The sequence below is a fragment of the Microcaecilia unicolor genome, chromosome 7 (assembly GCF_901765095.1).
Source record: "Microcaecilia unicolor chromosome 7, aMicUni1.1, whole genome shotgun sequence".
Classification (NCBI taxonomy): domain Eukaryota; kingdom Metazoa; phylum Chordata; class Amphibia; order Gymnophiona; family Siphonopidae; genus Microcaecilia; species Microcaecilia unicolor.
In genome coordinates this window covers 30,070,258-30,091,636 of record NC_044037.1, presented here as the reverse complement: position 1 = coordinate 30,091,636, position 21,379 = coordinate 30,070,258, and the positions used below count along the sequence as shown (strand labels likewise).

General features: G+C 42.2%; 1 protein-coding gene across 1 annotated transcript in view; it reads right to left on the bottom strand.

Moving 5' to 3' along the window:
• The window catches only part of IL1RAPL2 (interleukin 1 receptor accessory protein like 2), a 1,135,323-nt gene that overhangs the window by 1,043,828 nt on the left and 70,116 nt on the right, over nucleotides 1–21,379 (bottom strand). The window contains exon 2 of the mRNA XM_030209898.1: nucleotides 18,170–18,270. Coding sequence (XP_030065758.1) covers nucleotides 18,170–18,251 — 82 coding nt within the window. The 5' untranslated portion in view covers nucleotides 18,252–18,270. The remainder of the gene's footprint in view (nucleotides 1–18,169; nucleotides 18,271–21,379) is intronic.

The window sequence follows — 21,379 nt, the reverse complement described above, 5'->3', positions numbered from 1 at the left end:
TACAGCACTGATAAAGACATATCTGGATGCCAAACAAGCCCAGAGAAACCCTCAATTGAAAATATGTTAGGATCAGAAATTATCAACCCTAAAACAGCTTTTATTTTCTATCAAGCAGCAGCTCTCAGACACAGCATCTGCCTGGCCACTGTGGAGGAAGCTTTAAACCCCATTATCTGGTTGAACAGTATAAGAATCTCATTTAACAATAACACGGATAAAAGCTGATGAACATTTAATTTCTTTTAAATTCATATTAAGTAATGTTTCCACTGACTTTCAGGAGACACACTGTCATTTAATGCTTTGCATAGCATATTATTTTATTAAAACAAAGTATTTATATAATTATGATTTATAGTCTGCCCTTATCCAGAGCAGAGTACAAATAAACACACATAATAAAAATACACAAAAAAAACAGAACAAAAAAAAAATCATACAATATCAAATTATAAGTGCAATAAAGACCAACAAAAAAGCAATCTGAAACTAGTCTCAACATTCAATCAACCAAAGATCATTGCAGCCCATTTCACTAGACTGATGCTTCAATAGTTTTTTTTGTATTTTTTTTAAACACTGTCAAGTTCTTCGGTTCCCCTCAGGAAACGGGTAACTTAGTCCATTCAACAGGTCAAGCCACAGAATAAATCCTCCTCCTTGTGTGTTCAAGCAGGAAAGCTGAAAGTCAGGCACTTTCAGCATGCATGAAGCCTCTGAGAGAAGCGCTCATGTTGGTCTGTACCAATGGAGGCACTCAGTCAAATATTGGGATGACTCCTGATACAGGCTCTGATGAACCATAGTCAACAACTTAAACCTAATCCTCTCTGACAAGGGTAGCCATTGCAATTTCTTTAAATATATATAATGTACATTTCATAAGCAGCTAAAAACACGGCAAATGTAGATATGAACTTCTCAGCTAAAGATCAACCTATCTCAAAAATATATCCAACAAAAATATATACAATGGCAATTCTATAAATTGGTGCCAAGATTTAGGTGCTCCAACACTACGTGCTTAGCGACAATTCTAGAATGGTATCTTGACTCCATTATAGAATATTAGCCTAAGTGGGCAGTGGTGTACCTAAAGTTAGGTGACAACAGTTACTCCATGTAACGGTTGGTGCCTAATTGTATTCTAGAAGTTGCATGCAAGACCCATCCATGACCCACCCTTGCGTTGTTTCTCAGTTTTCGTTGACTTCTGTTATTGTCGGTTTCAGTTTTCGTTGATTTTTATCTGCGAAAAATTTGCCTCGGATTCCGTCGGTGTGCCCACGTGACCTCGCTGCTAAATTTGCAAAAACAAAAGGCGACACACGCGTTCTCCTGCTCATTGTGGCATTGTTTCTAATTGTGTGAGCATCACTCCGCACGTCTAACACCAAAAGACCAAGAAGGGACGTGACCCCAGATAGTGCCTTGATACGCAAGGTCCTTATGGAGGGGGATCCCCCTTCCAAACAATAATATCTGCACCTCTCTCTCCCCTCCTCGCCGCCTTCCATACGCCAAGAAGAGTCTTCAGAAAGGTAAATGCCACGTTAAATGGTCATTTATTCTTTACATTAGTCTTTTATATTCATTTTATATTAATTTCTTATTGTTTTTAGTATTAAACACTATATTCTCTATAAAATGTGTTTTTGGTATGTATTTTGAAATGTCTAGAATGAATTAATTGGATTTACATTGATTCATATGGAAATAATTGCCTTGGTTTCGGATTTCGCCGATTGTTTTCGGACAGACAGATTATCGACGAAAACCGAGGTATCACTGTATTTGCATCCCTTCACATTCACGTGCTAAGTGATGTTGGTGCCTAGCACTTATACATGTAAATACCAATTTCTGGCACCAATCACATGTGTAAGTGCTATTATTATAGAATTCACATGTACAATTGGCACATACCTTTAGGTGGCAATTTACAGAATTGTCCTTCACAGCCTTATATCTATTCATTTATGTTTTACAGTTATCTAGGATATAGCTGTCTATAAAAGGAAGATACATTTTAACACACCTATAAGCAATCAACAATGATGGAAGAACTAAACAAGCTAAGAGATTGCACTTAAATGAGCATCAGAGTAGATTAAAGACAGATCCTATGTTAACAGCTCCTTCGGTAGGTCATTGCATTGCAAGTCTCAAAGCAGAAGATTTGAAATGGCAGGTTGTTGACTGGCTTGGAGAAGATTGTAAATGTCTAGGGAATGATACTGGATTTTCACTTTACATATGGTTCATCTAGCAGGTTTAAATAAAGAAGTAGAATGGATGATGCTAGTCTGAATATTTTAAATGTTATTGATCAATTGTAATGCAAGTTGATGATTGGCTGAATATAACAATCTAAGTCTAAATACATGTAGACGCCATCTTTGATCAGATTGCAGCATTATGCATGACTGAGATATGGACCACAATATTCACCAGAAGACAGACTATCCCTGAACTAAAGCTGATTTGCGCAAAACACGACATCATATCGAAGCAAGCTTTGAAATTCAGATGTTATGATTATTTTAGGAACACAATGTTGAACAATAATAGATACATCTGGGTATTTGATTATATGGACCGCCAACATAAATCATCAAGAGGATTCTTGAAATTAACATTGTTAGTAGAAAACTGCGCCGGAGTGAAGTCGCAAATAAGGACTTGTATCTTTATTGAGTGACCTCGCTAGTATGATGGTCCAGTATACATGGATGATAGGATATTGCAAAAGAGAGTACACTATTCAGACTATGAGTTTTCACCCTAAGGCCTGGGACCAGTTCTGACAGCAAGTTTCCATCTCCTCAATGTCACAAATATTATTTTTCTTAGGGCACTGATCTTATTGGACTCGTCAGACAGCATCACATCAGCCTGTCTGTTTCCAACCTGTGGTGGTCTCGCTACTTGAAATGAATTTCTTTGAGGCACACAATATCTCCCAAATTCTATAAATGGTGCGTAAAATTACATGCACAAATTTGGGCATGTAATTTAGCTGCGTAACAAGCCAATTAGTGCCAATAATTGGGCTCAAACAAGCAATTATTGGCACTGTCAACAATTTGAATTTTTGTATGCATCTTACCAGGCGCTATTCTATAAAGATGCGCATGTACATTTTTCAGCATGCAACTGAAAAGGGGGCATGGTGATGGAAGGGGTATGAGTGGGTATGGGGGTATTCACTACACCAAAGAGCGCTATTATAGAATCCGGGATATCCGCACCTAATTTAGGTGAGGAGATTTATGCCCAGCATAGGCGTCACTATGGGCTGGCAAGTACCACCCAAAAACATTGCTTTGCCAGTGCAGTATTGCCTCCCTCTCCCATTTCCTCCTTCCAATCTCCTTCTGTCCATCCCCCCCACCCCCCCCCCCCCCCACCCCCCCACAGGCCCTGGCAGTGCTACTATCAGGCTCTCTCTCTGGCCAGACTCAGAATTCTTCCCTCTGTCGCAACTTCCTGTTGCCGCAGGGGAAGGATGCAGCAGAGGGAAAGCCAGGAGTGAGCTTGAAGTAATTGCTGCTGGCAGTGCTGGTGAATGATGCTAGTTTGTAGAGCCTGCAAGATTTTTTTTTTTTTGGGGGGGGGGGGTCAGTAAAGAGGGAGATAGTGATGGCATTAAACATGAAGAGGGAATGGAGGAGTGGAGAAGTTGTGCACAGAAGGAAAGGGAGAGGGGGAGAAATGCAGCACATGGATGGAAGGGAAGGGAGAGAGGCTAAATGATGCACAGGAAAGGAAGCACAGAAATGCAGCGCAAGAAGGGAAGGGAGGGAGGCTAACTACACAGGAAAGGAATGAAGGGGGAATGCTGCAAAGGGAAGAGAAGGTATTAGGGGACATGCTGCACATGGATGGGAGAAATGAGAGGGGGGAAATGCTGTACATAGGGAAGGGAAAGGGGAAATGCTGTGTATATAGATGGGAAAAGAATGGAGAACAGGACATATGGAACATGAATGGGAGAGGGAGGAATGCAGTACATGGAAGGAAAGAGAAAGGAGGGAAGAAATGTGCATGGATGGAAAGGAAGGGCGAAGGAAGAAAATGCTGCACATGGATAGAAGGGAAGGGAAAGGCAGGAGGGGAGAAATGTGCATAAATAGAAAAATAGAAACATGACGGCAGATGAGGGTCATATGGCCCATCTAGTCTGCCCATCCTCAATAACTACTAACTCTTTACCCTAAGAAATCCCATGTGTCTGTTCCACGCCTTCTTAACTCTGACACAGTCTTCATTTCCACGACCTCCACCAGGAGGACATTCCACACATCCACCATGCTTTCCTCAGATTTGTCCTAAGCCGCAAACTAACCAATTAGTACAAGTTTAGCAAGTGAGCCCTTACCACCTACATAATTGATGACATTAGAGGGGGCTCAGGCACTAATGGCTATGTGTTAATGGGAAAATTAGTGTACGGTCATTAATAAGGAAAAAAGAAATATCGGCCATTTTACCCCAGTGGTAAAAATGACCTTAGCACGTGGGAATGGCCTACTTAAGGGCACGCTATGTTAAAGGGCTCCTAAGAACACATTGGACTATTTTTTTTTTTTAATATTAGTTCTGGACATATGCAGTGCTGATAAGGGTTCAGATATATCCCATGCCTTGAAGATCTTACTGGGAACCCATGTCTTTGGGAGATAAAGGGCACTGTTTACTAAGGCGCATTAGCGTTTTTAACGTGCCTACAATTAGCGTGTGACCTAACCATATGGGCGCCTATAGAGATATTGTAGGTGCATACACAGTTAACACGCATACATGGTTAATGTGCGTTAAAAACGCCAACACGCCTACAATGCGGCTTAGCAAACTGGGCCCAAAGTGACCTGCCAATGTTATAAAGAGTGTCAGATGCAGGAATTTAACCCTGGCTTCCCTTGTTTTCAGCCCATTGCTCTAGGCCACTAAGATGTAATTTTTTTGGCCAACAGAAGGCTCGAATTGGCCCAAACACTAAAAAAAATGCCAGCATTTTGAGTTGTTGATCGTATGCACGACATAATTGCACCATTTGCTCAAAAGTTTGCTAAAATTCTGAGTTTATAAACCACTGTGATGCAATATCATGCAAAGCAGCTCGTTAACTACACAGGGAAGGAATGAAGGGGGAATGCTGCAAAGGGAAGAGAATTCAGCAAAAACCTTTGCAGGCGGCCAGTTTTCACCAAAAAGATGCAAGCTCTGCAGATATCGTTATCTTTATGTAGCTGTCCTGGAATTTCAAGTTCAGGTGCAAATTTTCTGCCCAGCTCATTTGCATAAGTAGGGAACTTGCAGGCAAACAAGGCCACAGGTTAGTGCCTAATTGTCATGGTCTCTATACGAGCAAAACAGCCTCTACAATCTAGTAAATACTTAGCTTATAACTTGGTGAAAATTCTATTTCTTGCTTTTATAACAACAACAAAAAAAACCCCAATATAATTACAACAGGTAAATCATCTGAAAAAGATTTATGACCTGCCTATTCTGCTGTGATTTCCCATCAAGAAATGGATGGTAGAGTAGGCGCAATTTGTCTTCCAAAAACGCATGAAGAACTGTAATAAAGTATTTAATCTATGGCAATGAAATTTGCTCAGTCCCATTGCCAGCGCTCCTAGTAGAGTTTATCTTATTAATAACACACGGTGAGAAATATTAGAACGGCACAAAACAGGTCACCTGAGAATGCAAAGGTCAGATCCAGATGAACAGCTTTTCACCCAGAAAATAGCTCATCCTTGCCTAGAAGATTTGAGTTTAACGGTTGACTGGAACTCTGCTTAACACGGCAAGATCTTGATTTAACACTCCCCGTCTCCATCCCACGACCAAACTGAATTTTTAATAGTAACCCTTCAAGGGCCCAGTAGGGTATGTGATGAGGATTCCAGGCTCTTCAATAATTGGCAAAGCATTCTATAGAAAATGTTAACCATTAGGATTTGTGTTCTAATTCTCTTTAAACAGTATTGCCATATCCTTTGACCCTATGAGCTAAATTCTATATATGGCGCCCCCAAAAAAGCGTTATTCTATAAGCCATGCTTACAGTTTGACGCGGTTTATAGAACAGCGCTTATTCCTGGGAATCACACCTAACTTTAGGTGTTGCCATTTACACCAACTGAAATGCGATCCAACGTACATGCCTAAATTAAATGCAGACCCCCGTTAATCTAGAACTACATGCGCAAGTTTTAGGAACACCCCCATATGCCCAAGACCCACCTATTTGTGCACCCCCCCCCCTTTTTCAGATCACCCATAAATACCAATTAAATCTAATTGCTTATTAAAAAGCCTTGGTGCTAATTAGCTTACTAGTCAATTAAATTGCATGTGGAAATTGGGTGTATGCCGTTCTCAGCAACTTTTATAGAATTTGGGGATATATGTATTACGACGAGTTACATTCCAATAATAAATGTACAAGCATACTGCTAGGGCTCGTTATGCGAGAAATCCTTACGGAGACCTGACTCCTACAGACTTCGCATGAATAAAGTAGCACTAGACAAGGGCCTAAGTAGCTCCTTAACTAAACTTCGAACACGTTAAGGCTTTACTTCTGCAAAGGATCCCCTGCGCCTTAAAAATGGTGTAGCATCTACAGTGCTTTCACAGCAATATAAATCACGCTGCATATTGGAACACCAGGACTCCAAAGACAAACCTAATGGCATTATCATTTAAGCAGGGTACGTTTGCATGTGGAATTAAACTAGCATTTCCATGAACTGCACTGTTAAAATAAATATTGCCGGCATGGGCATGCAGCCAATCATGTTATATTTTACTGTGAACAGGCCACTGCATTTCACAACATTTTATAGGGGTTTTCTTTTTCCACTCCCAGAAGGGAAAGGAAGTCATCTTCTCTCTATATATAATAACCTTTTCAACAATGAGTGTTCTAGCCATATGGTTCACTAATTGTAGGTCATCTGAAAGTAAAAAGGAATGTAATGACGAAACGATGATAATCTATCACCTGTTGAGGAGCAGCCGGGTGGAAACTCAGCGTTTGCCTACTTCTGGGCCTTATAATCATTGCATAAATTGCCAGGAAACATTTACACACTCTTTTTCCCTTCCCCTGAAAAACAGTTATCCACCATGAGTTTGGTATACCCAAAGTGGTTTTACATTATACACAGGTCCTTTGTCCCAAGTTGGTTCACAATCTTTTTTTTCGTACCCGGGGCAATGGAGGCTTAAAATGACTTGTCCAGTATTACAGGGAGCCACAGTGGGAATCAAACCTGGTTCCCCTGGTTCTCCGCCCATGGAGCTAACCATTACAGTACTCCTCCCACTCCATGGCATTAAGAAATTAATGTTAAAGTCAGGTATGTTCAACTTGGTAATGCAAAAGGTCATGATGGACAGCACTAGTGCTGCTGCATAAAAAAATGAAAGCTCTTTTCATGGTGGGGCCCTTTTACTAGAGGGTTGGTGAATGGCAGCGGGCTTTCCGCAGGCCAATCCAGAACCTACCACAGGAGCCCAGCGGTAGTTCCCGTCCCCGGCGGTTACCGCGGGAGCCCATACCACCATCTCAATAGGTGGCGGTAAAGGCTTCCCACTAAAATGGTCATGTGGTAATTGGTTCACTTACTACACATCCATTTCTTTCCCCCCCAAAAATGACCAGCCTTTTACCCACTGCAGTAAGAGGGGACCTCAGCATGTATCACACACACACACGCTGACACTAACACAGCACACAAGGTAAGGGAGCTATGTACCTGGGAACAACTTCTGAAGTCCACTGCAGTGCCCCCTAGGGTGTCCGGTTGGTGTCCTGGCATGTCAGGGGGACCAGTGCACTACAAATGCTGGCTCCTCCCATGACCAAAGGGCTTGCATTTGGTCGTTTCTGAGATGGGCATCCTTGGTTTCCATTATCGCCGAAAATCAGAAACGACCAAGTCTAAGGACGACCATCTCTAAGTACAACCTAAATTTCAAGATTTGGGCGTCCCCAACCGTATTATCTAAACGAAAGATGGACGTCCATCTTGTTTCGATAATACGGGTTTCCCCGCCCCTCCATCTGGACGTTTTGCGAGGACGTACTCAGCAAAACTTGGGTGTCCCTTTCGATTATGCCCCTCTATGTCTACTCTTATGTTCTTATGGGTCTGCTTCCACAATTTCTTTCCTACCAGAACACACACACGCACTGTATTTCCCTATGAAGGGAGATTGGGTGGCAAATGATATTTTAAAAATAAATATTCTAATCACAATTTTTTTTAAAAGATCATTACTTGTATCTTTCATATTTAAACCCATTCAGAGATGACAATACAGCAATGATGAAGCATTCATTTCACATGACAGTATCGATCAGCATCTTTTGTGACTTGTGCCATCATGTATATTGACAGCATTGTATAAATAATTAAATGAACTTCTTAGCCATTAGTGAATTCTGCTGCAAATATTTACATTCCACCTGTACCCTACTACTGGTATTTAAAATGTGATGATAAAATATAAAATAAACCCCATGTTAGAATTTTAAAAATGAACTGGATAGCTGTGTACAAGTAATGCTGACTGGGCCCATCTGGTCTTTTTTTCTGTCATTGTTTATTAGATTTATTACCAAAATAATAAAAAATTGTCATTTCTATACTGCTACTGGATATATGCAGTGCTGTACAGTAGTGATAAATACTCAGGTACAAATGTATCTCTGACCCTGTTTTAAGAGCAGAAATGCCTTTGGAAATTGCCTTCTCTGTGCACGAAGCCATAAATTTCTATTTTTTTGCTTTCTTGTGCATGTGTTCTTTCATTCCTAATTTTGTCTGTAACTGAAAAGACCAAGCACATCATCACTTCAGCATACCAGAGATGTCAAACTAACTCCCCTGTTCATTAAGCTAGCAGCTGCCGCTCGGCAATGCCAAGACCGCCCATTCGGGCAGTGTCTGCATTAGCGCCCAGCAGCTGCTAGCGTGGCTTAATAAACAGGGGAGTAAATCCTGAGGGCTGGATGCTGCCTTTTCAGGAAGTTTTTTAAAATATATTTTTGGCCTTCCATCTAACCTCCAGAGCAAGGTTCTTGCTTGATTTTTGTCCATTAGCTCCATTCTGCTGACTGTCCTTCAAACTCTGTACAGGTTGCCCAAAGTTAGGTGTACAATTTTGAATGAACATCGCAGATACGCATGCAAGGTAATTGGCTAAATAGGTAATAATTTGCTTTAATAAATGCTAATTGATACCAATTACTAGGTAGGCATGTATCTGCTTTGCCTCCCTACTGTGGGCTTTGCTCCCCTACTGTGGGCTATGCCCTCCCCCATTGAGGTCTGGTTACACCCCTACACCCCCGATTATAGGATTCGCCCGAGAGGCACAGTATTTTAGACCCACTGAGACCCTGCATTTTATCCCTTGTCCTAGAACTTCATGCGATTTGAATGAAAGTTAAGTGTGCGCTATTAATGCAATTGGATTTGTCCTCAGCATTCAATATTACATAAATACATAAAAAAAGGAAGGCAGATAAAGACCACATGGCCTATCCAGCCTGTCCATCCATGTCATCTATCATCCCTTCCTCTCACTTATGTACTTGTCCTAAACTTTCTTAAATTCAGGTAGTCTTCATTTTTACCACCTCCACTGGAGGCCAGTCCACAAATTCACTGCCCTTGCCATGAAGTAGTTTATTTCCTCAAGTTATTCCTGAGTTTGTTCCCTTTCATCCTGTACCCCCCCCCCCCCCCCCCCACACACACACAGCTTCCTTTCAAACGAAAAAGAAAAAAAAAGAAAAAAAAATTGCCTCCTGTGCATTTATGCCACAAGTTATTTTTTTTTTAACGTCTCTATCATATCTCCCCTCTCTTGCCTTCCAAAGTATACATATTGAAATCTTTCAGTCTGTCCCCATACTGTTTATCACGAAGACCATTGGCCATTTTAGTAGCCACTCTCTGGACTGACTCCATCCTGTTTATATCTTTTTGAAGGTGTGGTCTCCATAATTGTATACAATATTCTAAATGAGGTCTCACCAATTTTATACCAGGGGCATAGCCAGACTTCAGCAGGAAGGGGGTCCAGAGCCCGAGGTGAGGGGGCACATTTTACCCCCTCCCCCCCCCCCCCGCCGACCCCCCCGCCATTGCTCTCACCCCCGCCGCTGCCACCACCAACTTTGACCCCTCCCCCCCACCGCAGCCCCTCTCAACGCCCCATCTGCTGCCAACCCTCCCCCGCCGCCTACCTTTGCTGGTGGAGGACCCCAATCCCCACCAGCCGAGGTCCTCTTCTTCCAGTGCAAGGCTTCGTTCTGTTTCTGAGTCTGACGCCAGACTCAAAAACAGAACAAAGCCTTGTGCCAGAAGAGGACCTTGGCTGACGGGGGTTGGGGTACTCCGCCAGCAAAAGTTAACCCACGGTGGCGGCGGGGGGGGGTCCACAGCCAAATCTACAGAGGCCCAGGCCCTCGTGGCCCTACGTAGCTATGCCACTGTTTTATACAGAGGCATCACCATCTGTTGTAATTTAATATTAAAGATAGGTGTGGAGAGGGTTCATTGAAAAGTGAAGGTTCTAGACTTCAAAAAAAAACCTAACTTTATTCAGATGGGGGATTACCTCAAGGAATTGATCTCTGGATGGGGAACATCTATTGGGCAAAACTGAAAGGAGCTATTACTAAGGGCAACAAACCTTTTTGTAAGGAAAGTAAGTAAAATTGGAAAAGGAGGTCACTTTGGTTCTCAAAAGCAGTAGCTGAAAAGGTAAGGAAAAAGAGATTAGCCTTTATAAACTACATGAGAGAGCAGAAAGAGGAAGAAAGGCGACATCCGGAAAAGCTAAGAGAAGCTGGCAGAATAGCCAGGACAGCAAAGATGCAAAAGATCAAAAGCAAGAAAAATTAGTGAATACAGTTAGTGATAGGAGGAAGTGCAAATGCGGCATCGTGAGACTCAAAGACTCAAAGGTGAAGAGAAGAAATATGAAGAAGTTGATAAAGATAAGGCAGAGTTGCTTAACAAAAATATTTGTTCTGTGTTCATAGCTGAAGGACAGGGATATGCAAATAGAAAAAAAGGTACATTTTCAGATTTTGTCATTTTCCTCCATTTTTCAGAAGACTTTTTCAATTTGTTTCAAATATTCATGTTTTGACATTTTTTAATGCAAAAGATTCACATTACATATGTTAATTCATTTTACCTTTGTATGGAAGCTTTTGCCCTTATATGGCAGCTTGACCCCCCCCCCCCCTAGTTGTAGTACTGCAAGACTATCACTAGGGGTTGCCATATCTGTTTTGAACCCAGTGTTGGCAGAGACAGGAGCGACTGGGGAACTTCTCCTGCCCCAGACTACCAGAAATTTACCGAGGTAGACTTAAGGAAACCTGCAGGGGGCTTGGGATCTTCAGGGTGGGTCAGGGGGGAAATTATATATATATATATATATATATATATTATATATATATATATATTGTATATTATTCTCTCCCTAAGATTTTAAAGGCACACTAATGAACTGAATTCAGGCTAACAGTTGTACATCCTTAATTATGACTACCTTCCATATGCTTTTAACAGGAGAACTAAATAAGCCATCTTTCTGATTTATTCTAAATATATAAAAACAACTATCCATGAAACTTGGGTCAGAGATAAAGATAGACATGACAAGATAATGAGAATTAAAGTGTGAACTTCTATCAGTGGAAAATATTCCTTTTACCCTGCTTTTGCTGATTGACAGAAAAGCAATTAGCAGACGTATGAGCAACAGCTCTAACAAGTTTCTCAAAGTGAAAATACACATTTACTTATGTGCTTTTTACCCGACTGTCAAAAGCCAACCACAAAAATCAGAAACGGGAAAAGGAAGACAGCAAGCAAAGCATCCCTTTCTGCTCTTGGTTGAATCCTGCGGCTTCAGAGTGGTTCGAACCCAGTCCATTGAGAAGTTTATCAAGAATCGGCATGCTCTGGGAGTTGACCTTCTGCTCAGAGGTCAGTGGTAACTGGAACAACACAGAGACTTGTCTTTGCTGAAGGTCTGAATTCGAACAAAGCAACACAGGCTGCTACTACCTTTTACAACCACATTTATCAACTGCTCTCTATATCGGTAAACTTAAGTTAGATTGTAATCTAGGAAAATGAGATCATATGTTACATGAAATGTGTTCTTTAGCATTAAAGAAACTAATTTTGCAGGCGATGCCAGATATCTGTCTGTAGCCAAGACATTTGCTAAGGCTTCTATATCTTTAGAGAAAAGGAAAAATCAAGTGGGACTAATTTTTTTTTAATGTTACAAATGATTTTGAAAATGAATAAACTATATAAACAAACAGGTGTTCTTGATGAAAATCAATATATGTAAACACCGAGAGAAAGTTATCAAGGTGCAATAAAAGGTGTGCTTTTACCACACCTTGATTTACCATGCGACTCATCAACCTGTGGTTTCTTTGTACTGTAGGTTGCCCACTCCTGTAGAATAGGACTAGTGAAGCCTGCAAGCAGCTTGAAAGCAGCATTTGTCCAGCAGCCCTGGAGCATCAGGCCACAAAGCCACCGCTCGATGCTCCTAGACCACATCTGAAAGGGGCTGTGGTGCTGCTGTTCCACCCTAGATTAGTACCCGCACCCTCCCCCTGAACAAGCACCCCAATCCAGACAACCTGCCATGAAGGCCTCCTGCTGATCAAGCCCCATAACCCCCTACCTCCGTGGTCATACCTTATGCCCTAGTGGTCTGGTGGGTCCTTGAGCAGAAGCAATCCCAATCACTCCTGCCCTACCGACACTGTCTCTCAAAATAGCACCTCTACTGGTAGTCTCATGCTACTACCACTAGGGGCACCATTTTGAGGGATGGTTCCAGAAGGGCAGGAGTGAATGGGAATCACTTCTACCCACAGGACCACCAGGGCATAAGGTATAACCACAGGGGTGGGGGGACCTTGCCCAGGGGAGGGGCAATTGCTCAAGGGGTGGCTGGACTGGGGTGGAAGAGGAGCCCTAAGAGGTGACAGCCGGGAGCATCAGTCCATGGCTTGGTGACCTGATGTTCTAGGGTAGTAATATAACTCTAGCTTTTAGCTGAGGTTACTGTACCTGCTATACCGCAGCTTGCAGTGTGCACCCAGGACACACCACAAGCCTCGGTATGGTATTTACATAATAAGAAGGTGTTTTACATGCATTTGCATGTCATCATTGTGTTTCCTAGATTGACTTAAACAATGCTGCATTAGGACAAGATGTCCTGCATTAGTGCCCTTTAAGTTGCATTAAGAGGTAAATAATGCAGGTTATTGTCCCCTAACGCAGCCTGATAACTTGCCCAGGTTTGTTAATATGCAAATAGTAGGGAAAAAAACTACACATCTCAAAAAAACATTGTCAGGAAAGGTGTGTTCATACATCATTTTGCATAGGTTCAACAAGCAGTGCAAATGAACAAGCAAAACTTTAGGCTAGTGCAATCATAACAAATTTTTTTAAACGAGCATGCTCTATAAAGCATGCTAAGAAACCACTGTTATAAAGCATCCATAAATATAGTCCAGCTTATTCTAGTCAGGTGCTAATCATAATGTGACAGTCTATATTTATTTGTTCACCTATTGTTATATGTATCTAGGAAAATCTGAAAGGGATGGAATAAGCTGTAGCTATAACGAAATGCTATAAACAATTGTTACACATAAAAACACTGGATTTAGACGTCTAAATAGCTCTTTAAAAATACTAGATACTCAAAAAATAGTTGTGGAAACTAATTTACATCAAAAGCAAAAATACTAAAAATTCAGCTCTAATATTGATCAATCACCCCAATATAAACATAAAAATAAAAAATGGGAAATGAATAAGCAAAGCTAAAAAATAAAAAATAAAAAGCAACTTAATGACTCTAGCAGCAGTCTCTTTTTCTCATTCCTTATGCTTGTGAAGTGAAAATGTATTGTCCCAAAAATGAAAAAAAAATTCCTATAAGTGTAGCAACAAAAAGAGAAAACAAGTCTTAGTGAATGATACCGAAAAGCAAGCGCTCACCTTATCTGACTGGATCCCACATAAGTCTCTGCAGGTCTCTTTAAAGTGTTCCTTCACTTCAAAATTTCAATATATGTGCTGGAACCACATGCTGACTTTCTAACATGCAGCTCCAAAGCTCCTACCCTCGGCTCCAACCTCACTGGTGGCTTTGCCAAGGAACAGGCTTCTTAACGGGGATTCTGGTAACAGCAGGCACTTGATAAAATTCAAGTGGATTGACTTAGGCCAGAACACATTAAAACCAAGCACTTTACTGCACCAAGTTCAGTAAATAAATGCATTCCATTTGTGCCTTGGTAAACAAGGTCCAGTGCAAAACATTTCAACTCTATATTTCTTGGATCGAAAAGTGTCTATTTTAAAAAGATAGTTTATGAATCACATTCCCTGACAATCCAAGATGAAAAATAAAATGGAAATTATGCCTCATGGTATTGCTGGGCACATTTGGGTTGCTTATAAGATCTGCTTAAGCGCAATGACAGAGATAATTGCATGCAAATTTAAGCATGGAATTATCTATGATCATGGGGTAGCAGTGCGGGAGAATTGTGCCTGAGTATGCGCTCAGCATAATCCTCCCGCACTTGTTTGACAGGTCTGGGCTGTCAAAAACCCAAACCTGTCAAGCACAGGGGCTGGAGGTCCATGGGACCACCAGGCCCCAACTACCCCTGCCCCGAGCAACAGGGGCAAGATATCCGGCGGACCTCCGGTCCCCCTAATGATCCTCTCCCCAGGTTCAGGGAGGTCTGGAGATCCGGTGGGTTTCCAGCCCCCCTAGTCCCCCAGCAAAGGACCGGTCCCTGGTGGTCCAGTCCCCCCTACTCCCCTACCTTGTGGGTTGGAGGAGGGAGGGTAGCCTGCCTCCCTCCTCTTCCTGTGACGCCGCAAAATGGCGGTGCCAAGCCCTGCCCAGTGTATCCTGGGATGCGCTGGGCGGGGCTATACACCATATAAGGGAGAAATGCATGCTAGACAGGGCTCACCATTCCTCCCCAATGATCTGCAAACCCTAACGCTAGCTCGGAGCTGGCGCAGGGTTTGCCGTGGCCAGCAACCCAATCTTTGGTGCGCTGGCTGCTGATCTTTGGGGATGAATATGTTTAGCATGCATTTGCATGCTAGCTGCATTCAGAGCCCTCGAGCACGTTGTTTCACGCACTCGAGGGCTCTGATCATGGGGCAGTAGCAAACACCGGCGCTAGTATGGCGCTAACAGCCTCTAGCACCAGCATTTGCTTCTGATCATCCCCTTGTGAGTGTTTTTAGATGCGAAGACGACCCTGACTTTTCCACACCTTATTTCTGCATACTTAGAGGCCCTTTTCCTCAACCACATTAAGGTGTATGGTAACACACATTAGGTGCATGTTTATTCAATGACATGTTAAACGCTTCCTATCCTTTAAGAAATCACACATTAAAATGCTTTAACATTGTACACTAAAAATACACATTACCATTTAGAAATTCTTATAAGCTGCATTAGCTACCAATCTAGGCTGCGTGTATATAAATAATCACATATAATCTGAAACAAAAATATATATTATATATCTAGATAGATAGTAATAGAATTGCATTTTCAATTACAATTTTAAGGGTACCTAAGTGAACCTTCCACCATGTAGCCTTCCCCCTCCTCCCACACAGGTGACCAGCATCTCCCTTTCCCCATGCCTACTGGCCAGCATTGCTCCTTGCCTTCTAGACCCCCCTCCCCCAGTTGGCCATCTTCCCTCTCCTTCCCTTCTCATTGCCAGGCCTGCTCCTCGTGCTGCTGCTGCCACCACCCTCCTTACCTCCTCCTTGACTGGCCCAAGATTAAAGCAGCACCAGACTGCATGAGGCTTGAAGCCCAGACCTGTGCTGAAGCGATGCTTTGTCTCCGCTTCCTACAACAGGGGACCATTAGGAAGAGAATCATACTTAGTGAGAGGCTGGTAAGGACTGAGCTACACTCTTCCACCTTATTGGAGTTCTGCAGATGCAAGAGAAATCCAAGAGGTCTGAGAATCACAAAAGAATCTAAATTATTTAGCGATGAAGACCTGGTGCAAAAATGGGAAGTGATACTAAATCAGTGCTCCCTGAATTAATACAGCAGTTAGCATGCACGGTCAAGACGGTATGTTAGCTGTACCTAAGCAGCTCTGTTAATACTGCTCACAGTTAACTCCCATATTAAATACCTAACACAGTTTAGTAAATGGTTCCCTTAAGGGGTCTTTTAATAAGGCGTGCTAGCATTTTTAGCACACGCTAAAAACAGGTGTGCGCTTAACGCTAGAGATGCCCATAGGAATACATTGGTGTCTCTAGTGTTTAGTGCACATCTATTTTTAGTGCGCGCTAAAAACGCTAGTGGGCCTTAGTAAAAGCCCCCCTTCGTTATTTTGTCTGTTCTCAGGTTCAGTTCCTAACAAAATGTTGTGTTTCCCTTGAAATGAAAAATTACGATTATCCAACCACATAACACAAAGCAGTAATTCAGTACATTCACACTATTTTCCAACATTTCCAATTAAATTTTCCAGTGTTTTATCACAGACTAGTTAATATTGACACTAAACTCTGTGTAAATTGCCTAACCTGGAATAACGCCAACAGAAAATCAATGCTATGCTCAGATATGGCATGTAATTATTGCTAAAAATGTATGTAGCATGGAGACTATAAACATATTTAAACATAAAATGCATTACTAATTAATAGAGCCATGCCTTGTCTTCCAGTATATTCCGTTTTCTCTTACGGCTAAAGGTGAGTGATTAATGCATTGCACATGGCTGTTCTTCTCCCATGAACCGCTCCTTGGTTCATGCACTCAGCACTGTAGCCCATAGCAAAGACTTCATTTCCATATTACAGCTTGGGTGTCTCAAAGCAATGGTAAATCTTCCTGCAGGAAAATGGTAATATTGTACTTTCTACGGTCAGTTTGCCTGAATAAATGTACAATCCATTTCCATAACAGTAGGTCTATGTCAAAATAAGACCGTGTTCTGTTTTCAAAGTTTTATTAAAAAATGAGAGAGAAATCATAGTTCCTAATGCTTCAAAATATACCATATTTTTCGGACTATAAGACGCACTTTTCCCCCCCAAATTTGGGAGGGAAATGGGGGGTGCGCCTTATAGTCCGAAGGTAGATTTGGCTGGCTGGCTGGCAGGCCGTCCGCCCTCCGAGTTCCGGATCGCCATCAGGGTTACCTCCTCCCCCCCCCCCCCGGCCCTGTCACCACTTCTCCCTACTCACGCGATCTTCCCTGGTGGTCTAGTGACATCGGGGCAGGAAAGAACCCCGTCTTTCCTGCCCAGCGCACTGTTCTCCATCCTCCTGTATGCAGCCTGACGGTCTCGGCGAGATTCAAAATGGCCGCCGAGACTTCAATTCTCGTCGGACATTTTTAATCTCGCCGACACCGTCAGGCTGCATACAGGAGGATGGAGAACAGCACGCTGGGCAGGAAAGAGGGGGCTCTTTCCTGCCCTGACATCACTAGACCACCAGGGAAGATCGCGTGAGTAGGGAGAAGTGGTGACAGGGCCGGGGGGAGGGCGATCCCGAACTCGGAGGGATTCGGACAAGACGCACTGGAGCACCTAGGTTTTAGAGGAGGGAAAAAGGAAAAAAAAATTTTCCTATTTCCCTCCTCTAAAACCTAGGTGCGTCTTATGGTCCGGTGCGTCTTATAGTCCGAAAAATACGGTAACTTAGCAACTGCTGTACTAAATTTGTGGGGCTCATTTCTAAATTGTAAGGCAGTCAAAAATGTTCCGCGTCATTTTTTTCTTAAAATGTATGCACTATTTCCCAAATTCTATATATGGTGCCTTAAGTTGAGCACTATTATCGGCGAACAACATTTCATCACAAATGACAGCCCATCCCTACTAACCTGTTGTACAAATGTGCTACTAATTCCTATCACCTAGGATAGAACAGAAAGGGCAGATCCACAAAACAAGAAATGGATTTCCAAAGAGATAGCATTGTGGCAATTAAAAGGTAGATTCAAACAGTAGATGAGATTTAAACAAATATCCTTCCACAAACTAACCAGAATTTCTCTTCGACACTAGCTTCAGTTCAGCATGAACCGCAGAGCAGATCAGAAGAACCAGAAGGATGGCAGGCTTCATCTTTCCCTTTCCTTGACACCTGAAATGTAGACAGTGAAAAACAAAAATGAGAGAGAGATCAGAATCATAGTTCTGGGCTACAACAAAGTGGCAGCACTAACAATATCTCAGCATTTCTAACGGAATCATCCCACCACAAATTATTTCATTCCATGATAGGCTAAGATGGCACTTGGAGTTTAAGTGTCTGTGAATAAAATACCAAGAATACTATTTCAAGACCAATGCCTATGTTTACTAAAGGTGCACTATAGGCACGTTAGCGTTATTAACGTGTGTTAATGGTTAAGGTGCGTTAAATGCTAACACGCCCAATGTATAGTCGCATTAGTTTAACACGTCTTAACTTTAAGGGTGCGTTAAAAACGCTAAACACACCTTAGTAAACATACCCCCATGTTTTTTGGGGGAAAAATAACTGGACACTATTGGGACAATTTTATAAAAAGATGACACAAACATTGTGGGGGGGGGAAGCATTATCTACCTGGGCTACCATTAAGATTAGGTATTTTACCACAAGTCAGCACAGAGTCTCATTTTATGCAATGAAATTCTGTGTTATAATAGCACAACTTGCAGTAAAATACCTCATCTAAATGATAGCCCACAATGATAAACTCTCCCTCCCCCTCCCCCAAGCCCTGTTCCCTCTAAGCAGAGCGACAGTCCTCCATATACAGTCCTGACAATAGAGGGTGCTGTTTCGCCATCACATTTTCAATAGTGAGGGAACAGATGTTTCTCTCTCTATAGCATTGCCAAAATGTCTCTCTTCCTTTCTGAGCACACTAACCCAAACCTTATCTACATTCTCATCACCTGTTGCTTAGATTACTGCTCCTCATGGGTCTCCCACTAAACCATCTCTCTGCCCTTCAACCTGTTCAAAAAATTCTACTACACAATTTATCTTCCTCCAATGTCGTTGCAGTCACATAACATCTCAAGTGCTCCCTATCTATTGCCACATACAGTTCAAACTCCTCCGTCTCCTCTGTGCAGCACCGTATCTCTCCCTTCACCCCTCCATCAGGTAAGTCACTCTTAGCTGTACCTATCTCCTCCACAACATGCCTAGAATAAACTTCTCGAATCATGTGGTCTCTGCCCTACTGAAGTCCAGGCTAAAAGACAACCATTTTGGAGGCTGCTTATAACTCTTAATCCCTTATTCACCTGTTCAGCACCCATGTTTTAATCATTCCCATAATAAATTTAACTCCCTAATCCCTTATTTGTCCTGTGTCTTGAACAGATTGTAAACTCTGCAAACAGGGAATCTTTTCATGTTTGTGTACAGCACTATGAATGCCTAGCAGCGCTATAGACATCTCTCCTCTTCAATCAATCCAAAACTCTGCTGCGCCACTCATTTTCCGCCAAAGTTGCTATGCCCACATTAGCCCTCTCCTTAAGTCACTTCACTGGCTCCCTATCCGTTTCTGTATTCAATTCAAGCTTCTCCTATTGACCTATAAGTGCATTCACTCTACCGCTCCCAAGTACCTCTCCCACTCTTGTCTCCTCCTACATCCCCCCTCGAGTACTCCGTTCTGTAGATAAATCTCTCGTCTGTCCCTTTCTCCTCTACTGCTAATTCAAGACTTCGTTCCTTTTATCTCGCTGCACCTCACGCGTGGAACAGACTTCCCGAGCTTGTGCGTCTAGCCCCATCTTTGGCCGTTTTCAACTCCAGACTCAAAACCCACCTCTTTACCACTGCTTTTGACTCCTAACTCACTTGCCCTGTCCTTTATCCTCACCTCTTTATTCCCTTACCCTTAATTGTTCCGTTTACCTGTCTTATCTAGATTATAAGCTCTTTGAGCAGGGACTGTTTTTGTGTATGGTGTACAGCGCTGTGTATGCCTTGTAGCGCTATAGAAATGGCGTGTAGTAGTGGCAGCAATAGTATTTTCAACTGAGAAGCAGGAATGCCTAATGTATTGTGAATCCATTATAACAAAATTCTCTTCTAAAAAGTACTTATCACCTTGCAAAAGCATGCCAAGCTTGCATCAAAACATGAGAAAGCAAGAAACCCAGCAAGCTCATAGATCAAGCACAACTGTTATATTGAAGCTTGCACTGAAAAAGCGAGAGGGCATTTGTTAGTTCTTGGCCGTTAATTTACTGGATCACTCAGATTTCCAGCTTCTAAATTTGATTTGCTAAAACTTCTCCCCATCGCGACGCTAATATGAAACACGAGTTCATGTTTGACCTTAGATTAAATTACACCAGAGACTCTTGTGTTAATGTTCAGGCACCAAACCTCTGGATTTTCTGTTGTCACCCTTCTTTAAAACACTGCTGAAAATTTCTACCATGCTTTCTTGGGTAGATTAGCTTCGTCCCTTGCTCCTGGATCAGCTACGAACCCACCTTTTTACTATCCCCTATGCCCTTTTATGTTCCATGTTTTTAGAATTTACGAGAATGTAACTAGCACCTTTTTGTTTTAACCGCATATTTGTCCCCTCTCCTAACCTCTTGTCTCTAAACTGCCCTGCTCGATTGTCTTCTCCATATTTTAACTGGTTTTGGAAACTGTTTTGATGTTATTAGCCTAAAGTTGGGTGTCAAATAGAAACGAACAATGAACCTTGGCCCAAGTGTAAATTGAGGCGGGGGCATTTGCACTCCGTTTTCATTGGTGCAAATGGATGCGCCTACATTTTCATATGACCCCTGCACTTAAGCAATATTCTATAAACTGCGTCTAACTTTAGGCGTGGTTTATAGAATAGGGCTTAAAGTAGAGGATTTTTGGCGCTGAATTTTTAGGCACGATTTATAGAATTCACCCCTATTTACATACGAGGCGGCCAATGACATTGTGACCGAAATAAAATTAACCAAAACAAAACAAAAGAAACAATGCTACTACAAACATGGGAAATGAAACAAAATGAAAATTTTGGGGGCTGCTCATCATGCCTTTATACAGCATAGTGATCTGATCATGTGACGCCCTTTCACATTTGCTCAACACTAGTTGCCCATAACTTGCCATATCAAATTTAACATCCTCGTACCTGGGAAGATCAGGACATATAATTGTTCACTGAGCCTCAGCAAAGAGATCTGTCTCTCTTTTCTCCCTGGCTAAGACTGAAGCAACA